At 41.7% G+C, this 20326-nt stretch overlaps 1 protein-coding gene across 5 annotated transcripts in view; it reads left to right on the top strand.

Annotated features, from left to right (window-relative positions):
• Window positions 1-12756: 12756 nt before the first annotated feature.
• Window positions 12757-20326, top strand: part of MYO5A (myosin VA) — a 188904-nt gene continuing 181334 nt past the window's right edge. For all 5 annotated transcript variants that reach the window (XM_047075091.1, XM_047075093.1, XM_047075094.1 and 2 more), the window contains exon 1: window positions 12757-12829. In XM_047075091.1, the coding sequence (XP_046931047.1) occupies window positions 12803-12829 (27 nt within the window). In that variant the 5' untranslated portion in view covers window positions 12757-12802. The remainder of the gene's footprint in view (window positions 12830-20326) is intronic.

Here is a 20326-nt window from a genome sequence, read left to right on the forward strand (position 1 = left end):
GATCTGTTATTGCATCTCATTTGTGATGCAGTATGACACTTTGCCTGTGTTAAAAGGGCCAAGAGTAAATGCCTTTTTTGTTGAACATGTCTATAGAGTTGGCAGTTAATGCTGAAATTTGTCAAATAGCCCTTCCAAAATTATACTTGTGAAATACACAAAAAAATAAATTGATCTGCTTAATTTCTATTGATATAATTTGCAGTTTTTGTCTTATTTAAATGTTACTGTTTTTCAAAATATTTTCTGAAGTCGATACCTTTAGATTTCAGCTACTAAATGCAGAAAGAATTTTGTTAGAGTCTTTAAGTTTTGTTTTAAATCATGTGTGATAATGAGATTCTAGCAATCTGATGTTTGTAAAGGCTTTGTGATTAAGATAATGTTAAATGTTTGCACATTGCAAGTCTTCATCTCATGTATAAAATAAAACACTCATACAATACTGTCAGAAACAGAAGATGGGTTAGACAAGGAGCTTACATTCTGAGAACTTCCATAATATTTAATGCAAGGTAGAAGGTGTTACATCCCTTAAGAGAGGTAGAAATAAAGTTCCAGGAAGTCCAGAGGAATGAGTTATTCAATGTCGGGGATAAATGGGATGAGTGGTAGAGGAGAGAATTTTGAGAGATGGGTTACTGTAGGCATGGGTTGGGAGGGGGGGCAAGGGAGCTAGAAGATCATTTTAGGTAGAGGGGATGTTGTTTTCAAATAGGCAAGGACTTGGGGAAATGTGGGCTGAATAAGGAAGTTTGGTTGGAGAACATAGCATGTCAAGGAAGAACTTGTGATTTGTCTCCACATTGTTTTTTCTTCCCAGCCATCGGTAAATGATAACACCATGCATTTATCTACTCAGGTACTCAAATGAACTTGGAGTCGTATGTGATTGCTCAGAGGCCGTGACCAATAGTCACCAATACATACTGAATTTGCTGATTTCTCTCCATTGCTGGCACCATACCCCTGATTAATATTTCTGAGCTGAACACTTGCTGTGGTTCTTAACACATCACTTTCTGCTCCTGCTCTCTTGTCCATGTTGTGCTTCTATACCTTTCCTGGCTTCCACTCTTAATAACCACTTAAAAATGTTCGAAGCTTATTTCTGCCCTATGCTTGACATATTTCTTTTCCACTAGACATTTCCCTGGATTCATAGCTTGGCTGGCTCTATTGCATTCTGATCTCTGCTCAACTTTTAACTTTCTTAGAGGGAGATTTAATTCATTATTGTATCCCAAGCAGTTTATATATACTCAAACGCTTAATAAAAAATGAAGTATTGGGTTGGACATGTAAGTGGAAAACCAGATTAAGGACATGGATGCAGAGAGAGAATGCTGTCTCAGCTGTATCTGGCCTTTCCTTCATTGAGGTAAGTCTTTATACTCAATTCTCTGAATGAGGAAGTGTCAAAGAGCTTTTTTCTCCTAAACCTCACATCACTGAAATTGGTATACCTGAGAATTCAAGCTAATGTTTTTAATGACTTTGTCTACTGATGTGAAGCTGACCCTTGAACAGTGCAGAGGTTAAGTCCGTGGCCCTCTGCACAGTGGAAAATACGCAAATAAAACTTTTGACTCCTCCAAAATGTAACTACGTAAGCCTACTTTTGACTGGAAACCTTACTGATAACAGTTGATTAACATTTTGTATATTATATGTATTACATACTTTGAGGGAAAAGAAAATGTTAAGAAAATCATAAGGAAAATACATTTGCAGTATTTATTGGAAGAAAGTTCACATACATCTAAGTGGACCTGTGCAGTTCAAACCTGGGTTCAAGGGTAAGGGTTACTGCGGAAGTGATCACTATAGAGCAGCCATATTTTAATTTAAGGGTAAAGATCAAAGACACGCCAGTGGGCAGCTTTCTGCTGTTAAGTTACAGAACACAAACCTTTACTGTTTTTGGTTATTCTCAACCACTTTAATATCAGTATTATGAAAAGCCCCCAATTACTGTGAATGTACTTGCTAAAAGACTAAAAATAATTGTTTTTTTTGTTTTTGATTTAAAAAAAAATTTTTTTTTTAACGTTTATTTATTTTTGAGACAGAGACAAAGCATGAATGGGGAAGGGTCAAAGAGAGAAGGAGACACAGAATCTGAAACAGGCTCCAGGCTCTGAGCTGTCAGCACAGAGCCCGACATGGGGCTCGAACTCACCAACCGTGAGATCATGACCTGAGACAAAGTTGGACACCTAACCGACTGAGCCACCCAGGCGCCCCTGTTTTTGATTTTTTGTAATTGGCAGACAATTACTACTGATTCTAAGACTTCTGTCTTGAATACCTGTAAGTAAGTTAGGTCTGTGGCTCCAGTGTTTGCCAGCTGGGGACATTTAAAATGGTCACACTTAGTATTATTCCTGCCAAGTTTATTTTCTCATGTTAAGGTTTATATGTAAACTTTAAAGAACTATTCATTATACTTGTTTCATATCTTGTGACTCCTTTATGTTTTGTTACAACATTGTCAGCTAATTGCACTAATTCACATTCCCATGAGAGGTACGCTCTACAAATGTCAGAAGCAAAGAGGAAAAAGTTTCTTAAATTTTTTTTTTTCAACGTTTATTTATTTTTTTGGGACAGAGAGAGACAGAGCATGAACGGGGGAAGGGCAGAGAGAGAGGGAGACACAGAATCGGAAACAGGCTCCAGGCTCTGAGCCATCAGCCCAGAGCCTGACGCGGGGCTCGAACTCGCGGACCGCGAGATCATGACCTGGCTGAAGTCGGACGCTTAACCGACTGCGCCACCCAGGCGCCTCGGAAAAAGTTTCAATAAAAGGAAGATATTCTAAAGTGGGGAGGATGGCAGAGCAGTAAGAAGGGTGGGACTCAAAGAAAGGCCTGTAGATTTAATGAAAATTTGTATACCTGGTCACTTAAGCAATAGTTTCAGTAGAAAAGGTATGGGTGGGCATGCGGCTGAGGAATAGAAAAGCAATGATAAACAACTAAAGAGGAATTAGTGGTAAGGGTGTGGTTCTTTTGAGAGATTTCTGAGGCACGTGAAAGAAGGTACCGTTTTTGGATTTGTTTTTAAATAAGAATGGTTTGAGTTTGATTACAGGCAAAACAAAAAGTAAGGAAGAAAGACCAAAGATGTAGAAGAGGCAAAAAGGCAAGAAGTAGGATGGAGAGCATGGGTGAAGAGATCAGCCTTAGCATGTCTTTCAAAGAGTCAGAATGAATAAAGTTCAGGTGGGGAAAGGGACACTAGAGGAGAGTGCTCCCCAAGTGACCTTACTCCCATTCATAAGACATGGTTGTGAGGTCACTTCCTGGAGGGGATGAGAGAAGAAGATGGAAGTTTGAGACCCAAAAGGGTCTTTATAACTTTGTAAAACACATATATGTACATTAATACAGATCAGAAAGGACCTAGAAATTTAAAAGTGTTTCACTGGGATCATTGCTTAAATTCTTTTGTAAGAGAACCAAATGGAGCAGATGGTCTCAAGCAGGGCATCAATCATAGGGTAAAAATATGGAAAAGAATGATAGAAGCCAAACTTGGTTCTAAATTGTTACTAAATTTCTGTTCCTTTCAGGTTTTTTTTAAAGTTCTCCTGTATGTTATTCTGAAGGTTAGTATAAAAGGGACATCGTGAAAAGCTAAGAATCACAATATAGACCTCTACAGGCAAGTTTAGCTTCCCAGAGGGAAAACTAACTGAAACATTCAGTTTTGTGTTTTTTCCTGGTAGTTGGCTCCATACCTCTCAAAAGTACGTTCATATCACTGTTTCTTGATTGCTTAATTTTAGACATAAATTAATGGTTTTCAAGACTGATGAGGATTTAGTTTACATCACTTACCTCCCTCCCAATCTCCTTCAAGGATTATAATATTACTACTCTGGATTCTTTTTATAGACTTCCTTTACAGTGTCTAATATTATTTTTTCACCTTTATTTCTTATTGGCTGTCAACAGTAATTCTTGCCTCTCTGGTAGGTAAAATGACAATATTAATTTCCTGTCTTTTGACTCTCCCCCCACCCTCAACTTTTGTCATCTCTATTCTTACAGTTACATTATCGAAGTTGGTAACATTTGCATTCTATTTTATAACTATTATTCACAGTTACCTCAGATTTATCAGTTGATACAGTTCACTGTAGATCACAGTTTATACTGTGATCACATTTTCTTACATAGTATTTTGGTTTTTGGTGTTTAATTATTTTTTCCCCTTGTACTTTTGGCCTCTATCATAACCACAATTATTTTACTGTCTTTCATTATATTAAGTATTCTCTAAGTCTTCCTTTTGTTCCAGGAAACTTCTTTGCTTCAATCTGAACTCATTGCTTTCTAATTCTTATATACAGCTCTCATCTTGGGACTTAGCTGCTCTCCTGAACTGAATCCATTATTTTCTAGATTCCATATATGGCAACTATTGCTTTTCGCCTGTGTCTTAGGTCAGGTTCCCTAGAAGAAATGGAAGTTCTTTATCTTAAACTTTGCGCATAGTATATACATCATAAATATCTTTCCGCAGTCTGTGGCTTGTCTTAGTTGGTATTATCTGTTGATACATTCCTAGTTGTATTTCAGAACTTAATTCAAGCATACTTTTGTAAGAATTGAATGTTCACCTCCCCCACATCATGATAATTGTTCCATCCTATGAGACACAATAACCATCTCCACATAACACTGTTTTAACACTTAATCACAGTGCATTCTAGTTGCCTCCATTCAGTTAGTCTCCCTTGCAGGAAAATACCTTATCAGTTTGCTCCAGTACTTACTTAGCCCAGGCTTCGTAAGTGCCCAGTATTTTCTGAAAGAAAGAATACCCTTGAATTTTAGCCATTCCCATTAACTGCTGCTATTCCAGTCTATACTGGTCAAGGTTCTCAATCACAAAGCACTGTCTCCTTTAAGCTGAAAAGGATTTATCAGAAAATACATCAGTTACAAAATTGTTGGAAAGGCTAGAGAAACAGTCTTGCAATAACGCCAAGAAACATGCATGTTACAGCAACGGCCTGATAGGCAAAGTGCTGCTGCTGCTTCCGCCGCCACAACCAAACACTAAAAGCCGAGAATCCAACTTGGATGTAACCACTGTTGTCCCCAGAACTGGACCACTTCTGCTGCTACCTTCCTTTGCAAATGGAAGTTCTGGGAAGAGTCTGTTTTCTGGTATCTGCTCCCTCCCATATCCTAAACCGTGCAGATGGATCTGATCTTCGTAGACTAGGTCATACAACTACATCTGAACTGCAAGAGACGTGGGGGATTTGCATCCTGATTTTTCTATCAGGAGGCAAGACTAATGTAGAAATTTCCCCAAAACACAGAAAAGATGACAGGCAAACGAATAGGACAGATGCTGTTATACCTGTGATGCCTCTTCAACACACCACTGCAGTATTGTCTTCCTTAGTGTATGAGAACTTCAGGGAATTCAGTTATTCCCTTACTCATTTCGATTTGACATGCCTCACTCAAAGAGCCTTAGGCTGACTTTGGCTCAGGTCATGATCTCATGGTTCATGACTTCAAGCCCTGCGTTGGGCTCATTAACTGTCAGCGCAGAGCCCCACCTTGGATCCTCTCTGACCCTCTGTCACTTCAGATTCTCAGACCCGCCCCTGGTCCCCCACTCATGTTCTCTCAGAAATAAGAAACATTAAGAGAAGAAAGAAGAAAAAGGCTTAAACTATACAGACAGGTGGTATAGCCAAATAAGTACACTTTTACAGTCCTAATCTTTGAGCTATTCATCCCTTCTGGCTGATCCCTCACTTCATTTTGTTCCTCTTCCAGAATGCTCTTTCAGAAGTCACTCGATTCTTTGTTGGATTTCCACTGAATCCTACAACAGCATAGGCTTGGGCAGTCCAGGGCAGGGACTGAGTAGGTGGGGGAAGAGAAGACTGAAAATTTGATAATGATCTCTTATACAGCACAGTCCACTTTCCAGTACACTTTCTCATTTATTTCATTTGAACCCTTCAATACACATCTAAGTTGCTGATTAAAAGAAGACAGGCTCAGGTTCCTCACTATTGGAGTTTACAGATAAGCCAGGGGAGGAGGCCAGAATGATCTACGTAGTAATAGTCTGAAATTAGAGACATCAGTATGAATTCATGGACAGCTTAATATAAATATAGGCTGCTACATATAGAAATGAGTATAGATATCTCTACATACACGTCAGTATATGTATGTTCTATGTTCTTGCTCTGTGACTGACAGATCCAAGAAGCAACAATACCCCAGTAACAATGAGTCCCAGATCTTTGTTTCTAATACCATTCCCCAGTGAAAGGAACCAGAGCTCCTCAGAGAAATGGCTGATTCTAGGACTGGAGAGGAAATATATAAGATGAATCTATAGTATCTTGTAGTGCTAGAAAGTAAGGAAGTACTTTAAAACACAAAGCAAAAAACAAAAAAAACCCACACACAATAATGCAGGTGTGTGTCAAAGGGATGGACACAGGAACCAATGCAAAACTCCCAGTGGCCAAAGCTTGAATGATTTGAGCAACAAAATTAAGTAGTATGAGATTATAACCCAGAGTATAAATATATCCATGAATCCATACTGATATAAATAAATGATTGAATAAATGAGTAAGATGAGACAAATTACCCATGGAAAAGAATTCCAAATTTATGTAAGTACTCTGTCCTCAAGGAGGTGGGAGCATAACTCCCCACTCTTGAAGCATGGCCTCTATAGAGGGATTTCATTCAAGAGTACAGAAAGGGGTCTGTGTGTTAGTTTGCTAGGGCTGTCATAACAAAGTACCACAGTCTGGATGGCCTAAACAACATTTATTTTTTCACAGTTCCGGAGGCTGGAAGTCCAAGATCAAGGTATTAGCAAGTGTGGTTTCTTCTGGGGCCTTTCCCCTTGGCTTGCAGTTGTGTCTCTCCCTGTGTCTTCACATGGTCATCTCTGCACATGTTTGTGCACTAATTTCCTCTTCTAAAGACATCAATCATTGGATGAAGGCCCAAATGACCTCATTTTAAATTAATTGCCTCTTTAAAGACACTCTCAAGATACAGTCACATTGTGAGTTACTGAGGGTTAGAACTGAAAATAAGGATTTTGAGGAGATACAATTCAGCCTGTAACAGGGAAAATAGTAACTTTACAATAGAGACACTTGGCAAACACTACCTGAGCCAGATGATCTAGGTCAATATCAATAGTAATATCATGTTGATAGTATGGCCCTTGATTTGATGTGATGAAATGGCACGCTCCCTCACACACACACGAAAAAAAGCCCAGTCTAAGCAAGACAAATCCCAATTGAGGAATGTTCTACAACATACTTGATCTTACTACCCAAAACTGTCATCAAAAACAAGGGAAGAACTGTCATCCAAGAAGATCCACATGAGATGATTAAATGCAATCTAGGATCCTGGAACAGAAAAGGAAATGAGGTAAAAACTAAGGAAATTTGAATAAAGTGTGGACTTTAATTAATGATAATATGCCAGTATTAATTCATTGATTGTAACAAATATACTATACTAAGATAATAATAAGGTAAAATGGTTGCAGGGTGTCTTAATCTATTCAAGCTACTATAACAAAATACCATAGACTGGATGGCTTAACAACAGAAATTTCTCACAATTCTGGAGGCTGGGAAGCCCAAGATCAAGGTGCTGACCTTGGTGTCTGATGACACAGTATCTTCACATGGTAGAAGGGGTGAGGGATCTTTCTGGGGTCTCTTTTATAAGGGCACTAATGCCATTCATGAAGTCTCCACCCTTATTACCTAATCACCTTCCAAAGCCCACACCTCCTACTACCATCACCTTGGGGGGTAGGATTTCAATATATGAATTAGGTAGGGGTAGGGATGGGAGGGTGGCAGAGGTATAAACATTCAATTCATTGCCCAGGTGTATGACAACTTTGTATTATCTTTGCAATTTTTTCTATAAATATAAAACATAAATTAAAAGTTTATTTAGGGGCAACTGGGTGGCTCATTTGGTTAAGCATCTGACTTTGACTCAGGTCATGACCTCATGTTTTGTGATTTGGAGCCCTGCATCGGGCTTTGGGCTAACCTCTCAGAGCCTGCTTGGGATTCTCTCCTTGTTTCTGTCCCTCCCCTGCCTAGTGTTCTCTCTCTCTCTGTCTCTCCACCCCCCTTCAAAAATAAATAAACTTTTAAGAAGTGTATTTAAAGAACAAAACAAAAGAAGGTTCACATGGGCTAGGTGGCTTAGTCCCACATTAGAGCTAGGACTAGAATCAAGGTCATTTTAATCTAAGTCATTCTGACTACTGAGGAGCTTCCATCACTACCACATGGAAACTAGGTGTACTTAAAATCAAGTAATTCACGAAGATCAGGGTAGTATAAAGCAGGTGAATGCTATGGATATGAGTAGAAAGCATTTCAAGATCCAGAACATCAGCTGATGGGGGAATCTGGTACCAAAGAACCAGGCATAGAGATGCAGAGGCTAGTCAAATAGCTGGTGGTCAGGGCACAGGGAGAACACTGGGAACAAAGGGCCAGAGATCACACAGATATTTTAGGACACATAAGATTAGAATCTAGAATTAGAATAATAGGTACTGAGACTAAAAATAATTGCACCTTTTGAGTTAAGTACTATACTTTTAATCCTCCTTGCCTTGGGAGTCTTAAAGTGTGCCTAGGCCTAAATTCAGGTGGGAGGGAGCTAGAAAAACTGGCTGGGGTTGGAGAAGTGAAGGGGTGGGGAGCTAGTAGTTCCTGATGCCTGCCTTCCATCTTTTTTTTTTTTTTTTTAAGGTTTATTTATTTTTGAGACAGAGAGAGACAGAGCATGAACGGGGGAGGGTCAGAGAGAGAGAGAGGGAGACACAGAATGTGAAACAGGCTCCAGGCTAGGCTCGAACTCACGGATCGCGAGATCGTGACCTGAGCCGAAGTCGGACGCCCAACCGACTGAGCCACCCAGGCGCCCCCTGCCTTCCATCTTTCAAAAGTCTTCTAGGTCTTACTCTATTCTTAATTTTGGCTTTGCTTCATAGCCTAGTTCCCTTATACTATTCTTTTATATATCCTTTGATAATAAAAGACCTCTCATACATATCATTATTTGGATCTTCCAGTGAACTATTTGGGGTTCTTTCCCACCCATTCAAATGTCACCTGTGCCCTAGGGTTTAGTCCTCTGAAACACTAAATATTAGGATATATAAATGCCAACTAATTAACCAGTAACACAGTGTTTTGCCTCTGCTTCTAGAATAGGCTAGTCTTACAGAATCAGAATTACTACTTTTTTAAAAAATGTATTTATTTAGTTTGAGAGAGAGAGTGCTTGAACAGGGGAGTGGCAGAAAGAGACAGAATCCCAAGGAGGCTTTGCACCACCAGTGTAGAGCCCGATGTGGAGCTCAAACTCACGAACTATGAGATCATGACCTGAACCAAAACTAGGAATCAGATGCTTAACTGACTGAACCACCCAGGCACCCCTAGAATTACTATTTTCTATGATCATGCAGCATGGACTGCCCCTTCCCCAGCTACTCATTATAGTGAGCTCCCCCAGGTCAAATGCCATATTTCATTAATTTCTGTCTTTATTATTTTAAGTGCTGGCACATAATAGGCCCTCCATCAAATTATTTTTTTCAATTTGAATAAAGCAATGACCACCCTACTAAATTGCTAGCCTCCCACATTCTGTTTTCTGTTTAGTTTTTCTTCATTGTACACAGCTATGGGTTGAATTGTGTGTCCCCTCCCCACCTCTAAAAGATGCTTAAGTCCTTTCTACTCCTAGTCCTTGTGAATGAGACCTTATTGGAAATAGGGTCTTTGTAAATGATCATGTTAAGATGAGGTCATTAGGCTGGGCCCTAATCCAACATGACTGTGGCCTTATAAAAATGTGAAATTTAGACACAGACACACATGCACACGGGGAGAATGCCATGTAAAAATGAAGACTGAGATTGGGGTGAGCAGCAGAATCCAATGAATGTCAAAGACTGTAAGCAAACCACTGGGATATAGGAGAGAGGCCTGGAACAGTCTCTCTCCCAGCTTCTGGAAGGAACCAACTCTGCCAACACTTAGATCGAAGACTTCTAGCCTCCAGATCATACAGCACATTACAGTTTAAGCCATGCTATTTGTGGTGCTTTATTAGTGCAATCTCAGCAAATGAATACTTGTCGTCTTTCCCTTCTACCTTTATCATTGTCTCCCTGATTAGAATATAAGCTCCTTGAGGTCAGAGATTTTATCTGTGTTGTTCACTCACAAGTGAACATGTAAAACAGTGTCTGGCACATAATAGCTCTCAATATTTGTTGCAAAAAGTGATACAAATGTTTTGGAAGAGAGGGATTTTTCACATTAACTTGGGCATTGTTTTTATTTGAGACAAACTACATGAAAATGTTCCCAATTATAAAGTGATAATTGAGAACTTCATTAACTTCAAACATACAATGACATCTGGCAACTCTTTGGGAGGGAGGAATCCTAAATCCTGGAAAGTTGTAACTATTGCTAGTTTCCATACTTCACTAATGACAAAGTGCTTGGAACTGTGAATATATGTGATTAAAGTAAAGGAGGTCAGCCATCTGGGTTTCCTTTGTTGCTTCTTTTGGCTTTTAAGCCTACTCTTTTTCTGAATGAGGTAAAGTCAAGTCAAGGGTAGAGAATCCTTCTCTTCCTCATCTCCACTACCTTTCTCTTACTGTGGCCCCCCAAATTTGGGTGGTTGAATGCACGTGTTTAGGAATTAGAAGACAATAATTCTAGTTTTTTGTCTCTCTGTCAAAAAAAAAAAAAGTCTCATCTATGAGACCCTTTTTAAAGCTTTTTCTCAATATAGGGGAAGAAGAAGTTTTCCTCAACCCTTTTGGAGTCCCTAGCTGTGTATAAAAATTAAACTGACAAAGACCGATTAAGAGGAGAAGTGACATATGTATTTATGTTGTTTTCTGTGACACGGGAGCATTGACCCAAAGAAATGGCAAAACCTATTTGCTTTTACGGTAGGTTGAACAAAGAGAAGCAATTGTAGAAAAGTGACTAAACTCTGTGGGGAGGCGAATGGTAGGTAAGAATTACTTTAAGAAAGGTTTGTTGGTGCAGAATTCTCTTGGTCTCAGCTTCTCCTTGATGATAAGAATGTTACTTTCCTTCTGGTATAGGGAGGACATCTTTCCTATAGGAATTTCATGTCCTTCTTTTAAGAAAAAGAATGTTTTTCTTGTATTTGCTGTTTTTCAAGCGCTCTGAACTCAAAATAGTTGGTATGCCAAAGCAGTATACCCTGGGGTGTATGCCGTAAACTCCTTCATCAACATTTCTCAACAGTCCTGAGAGGTAAGTATTATCCGAGGATGAGGAAACAGAGTGGTTACCACCTTACACAAGGCATGAAGAATTTATAAGAGGTAGAATTCAAGCCTCCTAAATCTCAATCCAGTGCCCTTCCTGTTGTACTGGTCATAGCTACACATTTTCCCTTTTTGTGTCTGGACAAACAAAGGGTGGGACCCCAAAACATGAAAGAGATGTGATTTTAAAATTGGAAGGAACAGAGAATTCTGTGGGTCTTTGGATTCTGTAGCCATTACCTATGGCATCTCTGAGGGGATTGTGAACAGTAAGGGAAAGACAAGCTTGAATTCCAGGGAGTGAGGACTGGCCCTAAGCCCTCCCCCCATATATCAATGGTCTTCCTTCACATACATATGCTGGATACACACCGGGGCCAGCCTTGAGACATGGTCTTGATAGAACCCATCTCAGATTGCCAGGACAGGCATTTCAGAATTCAAAGAAATAACATGAGAATAATAAGAGGCTGGGATTAAAAAAATATGGAGATTAGTCAGCCAGGAGTGAAAGTGGGGGTGCAGAGCAGGTAGAAGGTGAAGACAGTATGGGCACAGGGGGTTGGGGGTGGGGAAAGACCACATTCTTGGGCTTGATGTGCAAGAGTAACAGTGAGCAGATTGAATGGCACTCCTGAGACTCCTTTGACCTTTTGATACAGTTCGCTGCTCCTAACAGGATCTTCTGTGAGTTCTAGGTTGTTCTGTGGACTTCGAAGAAGCCTCCTCCCAAATCGTTTCTCTAAAATTGCCTGGAAGGATAGGAAAAGCATCTGGAGACTCCTAGTCATTTACCTGGACACACGCAGTGACACCAGCTATCGCCGCCCCTCTCGGTGGCTGGGCCATTCTGCACCGCCCAGGGCTCGCTGTAGGGGAGAAGGGACGTCCGGGGTGCCACGCGCCCCCGGGGCAGGTGTGCCGCGAAAGAGTGGCCGGGGTGGGCTTCCGGGCCTCGGCGGCGCTGGCTAGCAGGGCAAGGATGCTCGGAGCCGGCAGCCGAGGTGAGGCAGCGTGAGCCGGAGAGAGCCCTGAGCAGCCGCTGTGGCAGCGCCGGAGCGCAGCCTCCTCCCGCTCCCACAATGCACAGGGCGGCGGCGGCGGCGGCGGCGGCAGCGGCAGCATCACCGGCCGCCCAGGGGGCTGCGGCTGCGACCCCGAGGACCCTGGGCACGCGGAGCGCTCGCGCCTGCTCGTGGCGAGCCCGGGAGTGATGGCGAGGTCTCCGCGGGCCGCCCGCGCCTGAGGCGCCCCGCCCCGCCCCGCCCCGCCCGCCGCTGCCCGCCCCGCCCGGCCCTGCCCCGCGCGCAGCCGGCGGCTGCCTGGGCGCTTCCTAGTTGGCGCGGGCGGCCGCCCAGGCGAGGTGCGGCCTCCGCTCAGGCGGGGGGCGTCGGCGCCGCGGGGCCCCGCCATGGCAGCGTCCGAGCTCTACACAAAGGTGAGGCGCCGCGGGGAGGGGGCCGCGCGGCCCGGCACCGCCCGCTGTGGGGCTAGGGAGGGGCGGGCGCGCGGGGGCCGGCGCGGCTGCACCACCCCTTCCCGATCATTTCAAAACCCCCGGCCCGGCCCGCCTGCCGCAGAGGCGCCTTCCTCTTTCGGGCGCTCGGGGTGCAGGCCTGCCTTGGGGGTCTCTCTGGCCCCTGCCACGCTTCCTGGGCTGGGTGCTCAGCGTGTTTCTGATTGGAAAGGGGGGGCCGCCGCCAGGATTGCCCTGCTCGCCGGTTTGGTTTCGGAAAACGCCTGTTTGCGGGAGATGCTTGATCGGGTGGATCAGATGGTCCCTCCCTTGGGGACGGGCGCTTAAAATAACGTCTTGTGTTGGTATGCGGTGCCACTTCTACCGCCAGCCAGCCTTTCTGTGAGATTATTTGGAGTCCTGCAAACACGGTCGCCAGTCGATTTTTCACCCCTGAAGCCGGGTTTCACATTGCTTCCCTGGGGGTGGTGAGCCCTTGAAGATTCAGCCGGATAAATGCGAGATGATTCATGGGCTCGGATGCTCGGCTCTCATTTGTCCCTGGGAGTTTGCTACCTACGTGAATCCCTTAGAGCCTTGTTATGCTCCATGGCTTCACCATCCTCTGGGGCAAGCCTTAAGGAAAGTGGCAGCCTTTTCTTTCTTACACTGACATCAGTATTCTCCGGGTCTGGTAATCTATGAATGGCATATTTTGGAAAACTGCCCCTTTGAACACTTATGAAAATTTGTCTTGGGCGGTGTGGTGCTTTGTGAATGTATGTAGTCATGGCATTTTATACTATAACTCCAGTGTACGTAGGTGTTTTGCTAACTGTTAATTACCCTTAATTCCAGTTAACAGAATTGCCTTAACTTTTCAAGTTCACGTTTGTGGCAGAATCTCCATTTAGGATCTTAGAATCATTGCTTCCAAATGTGATGCAAAGTAAACCCAGGACCCAAGTTGCAGCATGTTATAGAAGAAGTCTGAACCCACCATCAAGAGACCTGGATTCTGGCCCAGGCCATTTCACTTACGGTGTGACCTTGGGCAAGTCACTTAACTTCTTTTGTTTGGTTGTCTCATATCTGTAAATGGAGTTAATTACACCTGCCCAACATCTCTTACAAGGCTGTTGTGAGATCAGACCTAGTAATAGATGGGAAAGCTTTGCAGCCTGTGAATTTCTCAACAAATATGAGGTATATGATTAATTTCTTCAACCATGAAATGAGGAGTTTGCTTGAAACACTCTTTAGGTCCCCTTTTTTTCCCCAGCCATACATTTAAAGACTTCACAGTAGGAACTTCTCTCTAAACCTGGTAATTTTCTTAGGCATTGTAGGCCTCTAATGTATGAATGAATGCAATTAGGAACTGATTCGGTTACTTTATTAATAAACATTGATCCAGTGCTAACTATGTGCCAGGTACTGCTCTAAGTGCTTTACAAATAATAACTCGTTTATTCCTCATAATGAACGTATGAGGGTAGGTACTGAGAAGTGCCATGAAGAGATAGAGGTCTGTAAACATTCCTTAGTTCCTTTGTATAGCCCTCTACTCTTCACTGTGGTGAGGAGTCCATCAGTGAGCTGCCTAATTGTGGGCTGCTTAACTAGAGACTGGATAATAAATTGCTCTTGGTGTTAAATCAGCTTTTTTTCTCCCAAGATAATTTTGAAGAAAAAAAAAAGTTTTTAAATACTGTGATTTTTAAATTGCAAGGATTTGAGTTTTGGTCATAGCTTCATCACACACTGTTAAAATTTGGCTTTTAGGCATTGTAAAGACAGACTGGTTTAGACATCAAAAGTGAGTTGAGCTTAAATTGCCTTCTAAATACATTTATGCCTAAGTATAATCTCCTCACTTGGCTATTTGTTGGCTGATTCTTTTTGTGAGTGGGCCTTAGCTTAATGGTGGGCCAGAATATTTATTGAGCACCTCTTGGGTGCCAGGTACTTTATTTAATATTGAGAGGTTCTAACAATGAACAAGACACAGCCCTTTCCCGCACAGGGCTCACAGTCTGTTTCCTATATTCTTGACCTACTTTGAATATCCAGGAGCATAAATAACCTGTTGTTACCTCCATAGCAGGGAGACAGCTGGTGTGGTATTTATTAGTAGAAATTAGGGAATGGGTTGGGATGTGGGGAAGGTTGGATGATTCTAGAGATAGAAGCTTGGGTAGTGATTATTAGAGGAAGAGGGAAATCATTAGAGGTTAAATCAATGGATAAACACAAGGATTTTTCCCTCACAGAGGATTATAGGGAAGGAAGTTCTGGAGTAGATTATAAGGAAAGATGTATTAGTGACATGCCATAATTATGGTATTCAACGTAGTGGTTAAATCTGAAAAGTGCCCTTTTAAAAAATGTCATTCAGAGTTTAAAGGCAGATTTTGATATGTGATACATATCAGCTCGCATAACAGTGAAAAGCAAGAGATCATTCAGTTTATTCTTTGTAGCTAAAATGATAATGGTTTTCTCATAGTAAGTTATCAGGGCTTCCATTTTGTAAATTTTTCCAGCAGCATAAACATTTTAAGGACAATAGCTAGATTCCCAGGATATAACATTTCTGGAAACTAACATTTTGGTTAAAATGTTTTTATTTTATTTTATTTTATTTTATTTTATTTTATTTTATTTATTTTATTTTATTTTATTTTTAAGTTTATTCTGAGAGAGAGAGAGAGAGAGAGAGAGAGGGAGAGAAAGCACAGGGGCAGGGGCAGAGAGAGAGAGAGAAGGAGAGAGAATCCCAAGCAGGCTTCGCTGGCAGCACAGAGCCCGACTCAGGGCTCCAGCCCACAACCCATGAGATCATGACCTGAGCCAAAATCAAGAGTCAGATGCTTAACTGACTGAGCCACCCAGGCACCCCTTTTTGTTGGTTTTTAAAATAAAGGCTTTATTGAGATATAATTTACATACCATGCAACTCCCAATTTAAAGTGTACGATTCTTTTTTTAAATTTTTTTAATGTTTATTTATTTTTTGAGAGAGTAAGCGAGCAGGGGAGGGGCCAAGAGAGAGGCAGACACAGAATCCAAAACAGGTGCCAGGTTCTGAGCTGTCAGCACAGAACCCACGTGGGGTTCAAACTCAAAAATGGTGAGATCATGACCTGAGCTGAAGCCGGATGCTTAACCAACTGAGCCACCCAGGTGCCCCTAAAGTGTACATTTCTTAAATAAGTAAACATTAAAAAAAACCCCAAAAACAAAAAGCTTTCATGTTCTCTCTCTCAAAATAAATAAATAAACATTAAAAAAAAATAAAGTTTACAATTCAGGGGCCGCCTGGGTGGCTCAGTCGGTTGAGCATCCGACTCTTGATTTCTGCTCAGGTCATAATTGCAGGGTCATGGGATGGAGCCCTGCATCACGCTCTGTGGAGCCTGATTAAAATTCTCTCTCTCCTTCTCCCTCTGCCCCTCTTGTGTGTTTGTGTGTGTGTACTCTCTCTCAAAAAAATAATATAATTCAGAGATATTTAGTATAATCACAGTCGTGGGTCAGTTTGTGTTTAGATCCACCTGGCTTGTTCCCAAAAGAATTAAAGGTGGCTATGATATCTCATTGCTTTCTGATTTTGAAAATATTTGCTAGTCTTGACTTGCCAGTGGAGATTTGAATCATGATGTCACCCATAGATGCTTTCAGTAAATTCGAAGAATTCAGCATTTGTGGAGCAGAGTTTATTAATTAGGCCTGGATAGATCACCAGCAGCAGTAAAATGTCATGGTAGTCCTCCTCACATGAGCTTCCCAAACATCATGGATAACACCATAAATGCCCTAGAATGCCCAAGATTACCTGAAGTCGTTTAATTAGGAGTCCCATTGTGTATCAGGATGCTGAGTTTTGTAACAGTACAAAAACTAAAGCCGCTACTAGAGAAGCAACATAAACTTTCCTAGATGAAACTACAATTTAGGCCAATAGATTGTATATCTGTAATCTTCCTTTCCCACTATATTTCTTCATACCTACTGAAGCCACATGGCCTAGATTTTTTTCTGGGATAGTTCCTGTTTTATATTCTATGCCCTTTTCCCCCTACCATCAATCCTGGAAATTCTAATATTTGGGTGTTGAAATTACATTTCTCAGACTACTTTCAGCATCTTAAAGCAGGACAGAAACCTCATGTCTCATCATGTGCCTGATATAGGATTTAGCAAATACATTCGATTTCCTCAAGTATCCTGTCCTGCCCCTTCCATCTATATTTCCTCCCGATGTCTCTAATGGCAGGGAAACAGACTCTAAATGATAGTTTGAGATGATTAGTTCACTTGTAGGAATGGAGCAGGGTACAAAGAAGTGGTTAAACAAGTAAGCACATTTCCAGGCATGTTGAACAGGATGAGTAATAGAGTGGAGAGCTGGGAGCCAGGGAAACCAAAAAAAAAAAAACAAAAAAAAAAAAAACAAAAAAAAAACCACCAAAAAAAAACCATTGTAGGAAACAAAATAGGAAGTGATGAAGCTCTGGTAGACTGAGGCACAGGCAGAAGTTATGTGAGAAAAGGACAAAGCTGAGAGGCAGGTCTCTGTGATGGATTAGGTACAGGAAGGGAAGGAGAGGGAACAGCATAAGTTAACACCAGTAGCTCTAGATTTGGAAACTGGAAATTAATTCCTATTATGTCATGGAGTTTTGCAGACTCCGTGTAACCTGTAAGCTACTAAGAAATACTTCTTCAGACTGCTTGAGCACAGCAGAAAGCTCATGATTTCCTCTTGAAATTTGTTACTGTCTCTTGAAGTGTGAAAGTTTGGTGTATTGCCCAGTGGCTAAAAGAGTACAAAGGAGTTCTCATTTTAATGATAGTTGCTACTGCCAGATGAACATTTCAAATCTGGTGCTTTTAGCAGTTCAAAGTAGGGGAATACTGGAGGAAGGTCTATGAATGGGGTTCCTGGGATTTAACCATTACCTCCAAAGGGTTGGGGCAGGGTGGAGGTGCACTATAAGAAAGTGTGGGAGAGGACAGGCAAACCCTCTTTCCTTACATCCTGTCTCCGAAGGTAATATAGCTTCTTAGTTTTTTACTTTATAACGGATTTTGCCTCCATAGGGAGAATGTAGGGGCACATGGCCCACTGGAGGATAGAGTTTGATGTATTCGTCTCTACTTAGGCAATTCCTAATGAAGTATAAGGTCTTGTGAAAAGTTGAGACTCCTAGCCAGGAGTTTCTATGTAATAAGGCCTGGCCCTCGGTAAAGTATCATGTGGGCAACCCCACTCCTCCCATTCCACCCGACTGACAGGTCTCCTTCCCACAGAGTCGTCCCAGACTTTGTCCATTTGTCTCCCTGGGGAGTTTGTCCTCTCCTTTCCTTCCAGCACCTGCCTCTCTGTCTCTTTTTCCAACAACTTTAGTGAGGTATAATTTATATGTAATAAAATTCACTCATTTTGAATGTACAGTTTAGTGAGTTTGACAGATATGTTCTGTCATGTAACCACTACCACAAACAAGATATAGAACATTTTCATCATCCTCAAAAGTTCCTTGTGCTAAGCTTCTTTTCTTCCCCAGTTAATTCTTTGTGGCTAAAAGGATAATTTTTTAAATGAACTCCTGTTTACTGGAGTTGTGCTTGCCCAGTGGGGCAGCAGGAAGAGTTGTTTGTTTTCAAAATGTATGTTATGGTTTCACGTTAGCCCAACCAATAGAGAGATACTTAGTCTAGAGGCCTGAACTGAGGTGTCCTTTCTGTGGAGTTTCATTCACAGTGGGAGGTGGGAGTGGATCGAAAAGGATTTTAGGTGATTTATTTAATTTTTCCTTCACACACTTACCCCTTTACCTTTATTGATAGGGTCTGCCTTTGATGCCTTGGGTCCTTAGGTCCTTAGTGTGCTAAAATGCCCGTTGGTCACTTTTGCCTTTTAACAGTTGTCCTGTTCCATCTACCTTGGTTGTAATGTCAGTCTGGGTTTGTGGTGATACAGATTTTTAAACTGCAGAAACTTATCCCTGGCTTCTTCATGCCTCGGACCTTCTCCATTTCTTTTCTAAGCCCTCCTAAACCAGCAGCCATTAGTATTAAACAGCTCCTTGTACCACAGAGGCTTTTTGCCAGTTGTGGAAATTGGGGATGGTGTGATTGTGTTTTGACTTCAAAATAAAGACTCCAAACTTGGTTGAAATCAAGGGAGAAGTACATTGTCCACTTCTAAGTGTTCATGAGGACCATCTGTCTACCTCCTTTGGCGTGATGTGCTGCTGTGCTGTGAACATGTTGTTGTGTTCACAGTGCTGAACTGGAGGGAGGCCGGGCACTAAAAAGACAAGTTTTGTTTCTCCTTAGTCACTCATACAGAAACTTGCATTTTCCTGGCCAGGAATCCTGTGTGTATGTTTGGGGTTTCTACTTCTTTGTAAAAACACACGGAAACTAGAGGAGTTTCAGAATGGGAGAAGTAAAATGATTATGACAATAAAGAAGGTAGATTAGAAAGGCAGAACTCCTTAACTCAGAAAGGTGAAGGTGGAAAATGATGAAGTATTTAACATCAAGAATAATAGAAGTTTTATAACATCAAATCTCAGGGATTCTTGTTAAATCTTGAAATAAATAAATATGTTATTTAAAATGAATTTCTACTTGGGGGTGCCTGGGTAACAGTCAGTTAAGCATCCGACTTCGGCTCAGGTCATGGTCTCGTGGTTTGTGGGTTTGGGTTCCATGTTGAGCTCTGTGCTGACACCTCGTAGCCTGGAGCCTGCTTTGGATTCTGTGTCTCCCTCTCTCTCTGCCTCTCCCCCGCTCTCATTCTGTCTCTCTCTTTCTCAAAAATAAACATTGTAAAATGAATTTCTGCTTTAAACATTATGTTTACATTTATGAAACTTATTACCTCAAGTTATGATGGCAGCTAGTATGTAGTAGATAAATAAAAAGGGTCTGGATAATTCATACATCATAGTTCTGAGATACTGACTTAACAAACATCTCTTTGACAGTGTTAAACAGTTTACCAGCCAGAGCTGTTTTAGTTGGAAGTAACAGAAACATGACTCAAAGCCAAAAAGGATTTTATTTGCTTCTATGACCTGAACACCCAGGTCCATGGATTCAAAGCTAGAATGTGGTCTCTTGGGCTCTCTGTCACTGACTTTCATGTCAGATTATGCTGTCTACCATTGGTTTCATCCACATGACAGCTCTTTTCATGATGAAAAAGATGGTCAGTGGCACCTGCCGACCACATGATCTTCCAGCTCTGGGCCTGGAGGAAGAGAGTCTGGTAGAAGAATCCTGGTTGCCCTTGCTAGGGGTCATGTGCCCTCTCATTCCACTCTGCTGTGTAGGCAGTGGAGGAAAAATACTATGTGTAGTCAAGTCCTGCTCATCTCAGGCCAGGCAGAGGATAAGATCTCATGATGAATAGCTCTGCTCACATCTGGTGGCTGAAAACTGTTGCCCATCATAAAGAAT

Source organism: Lynx rufus, unplaced genomic scaffold, assembly GCF_022079265.1.
Source record: "Lynx rufus isolate CCGP_SWC_20201006 ecotype Redwood Valley unplaced genomic scaffold, mLynRuf1.p SCAF_13, whole genome shotgun sequence".
NCBI lineage: Eukaryota > Metazoa > Chordata > Mammalia > Carnivora > Felidae > Lynx > Lynx rufus.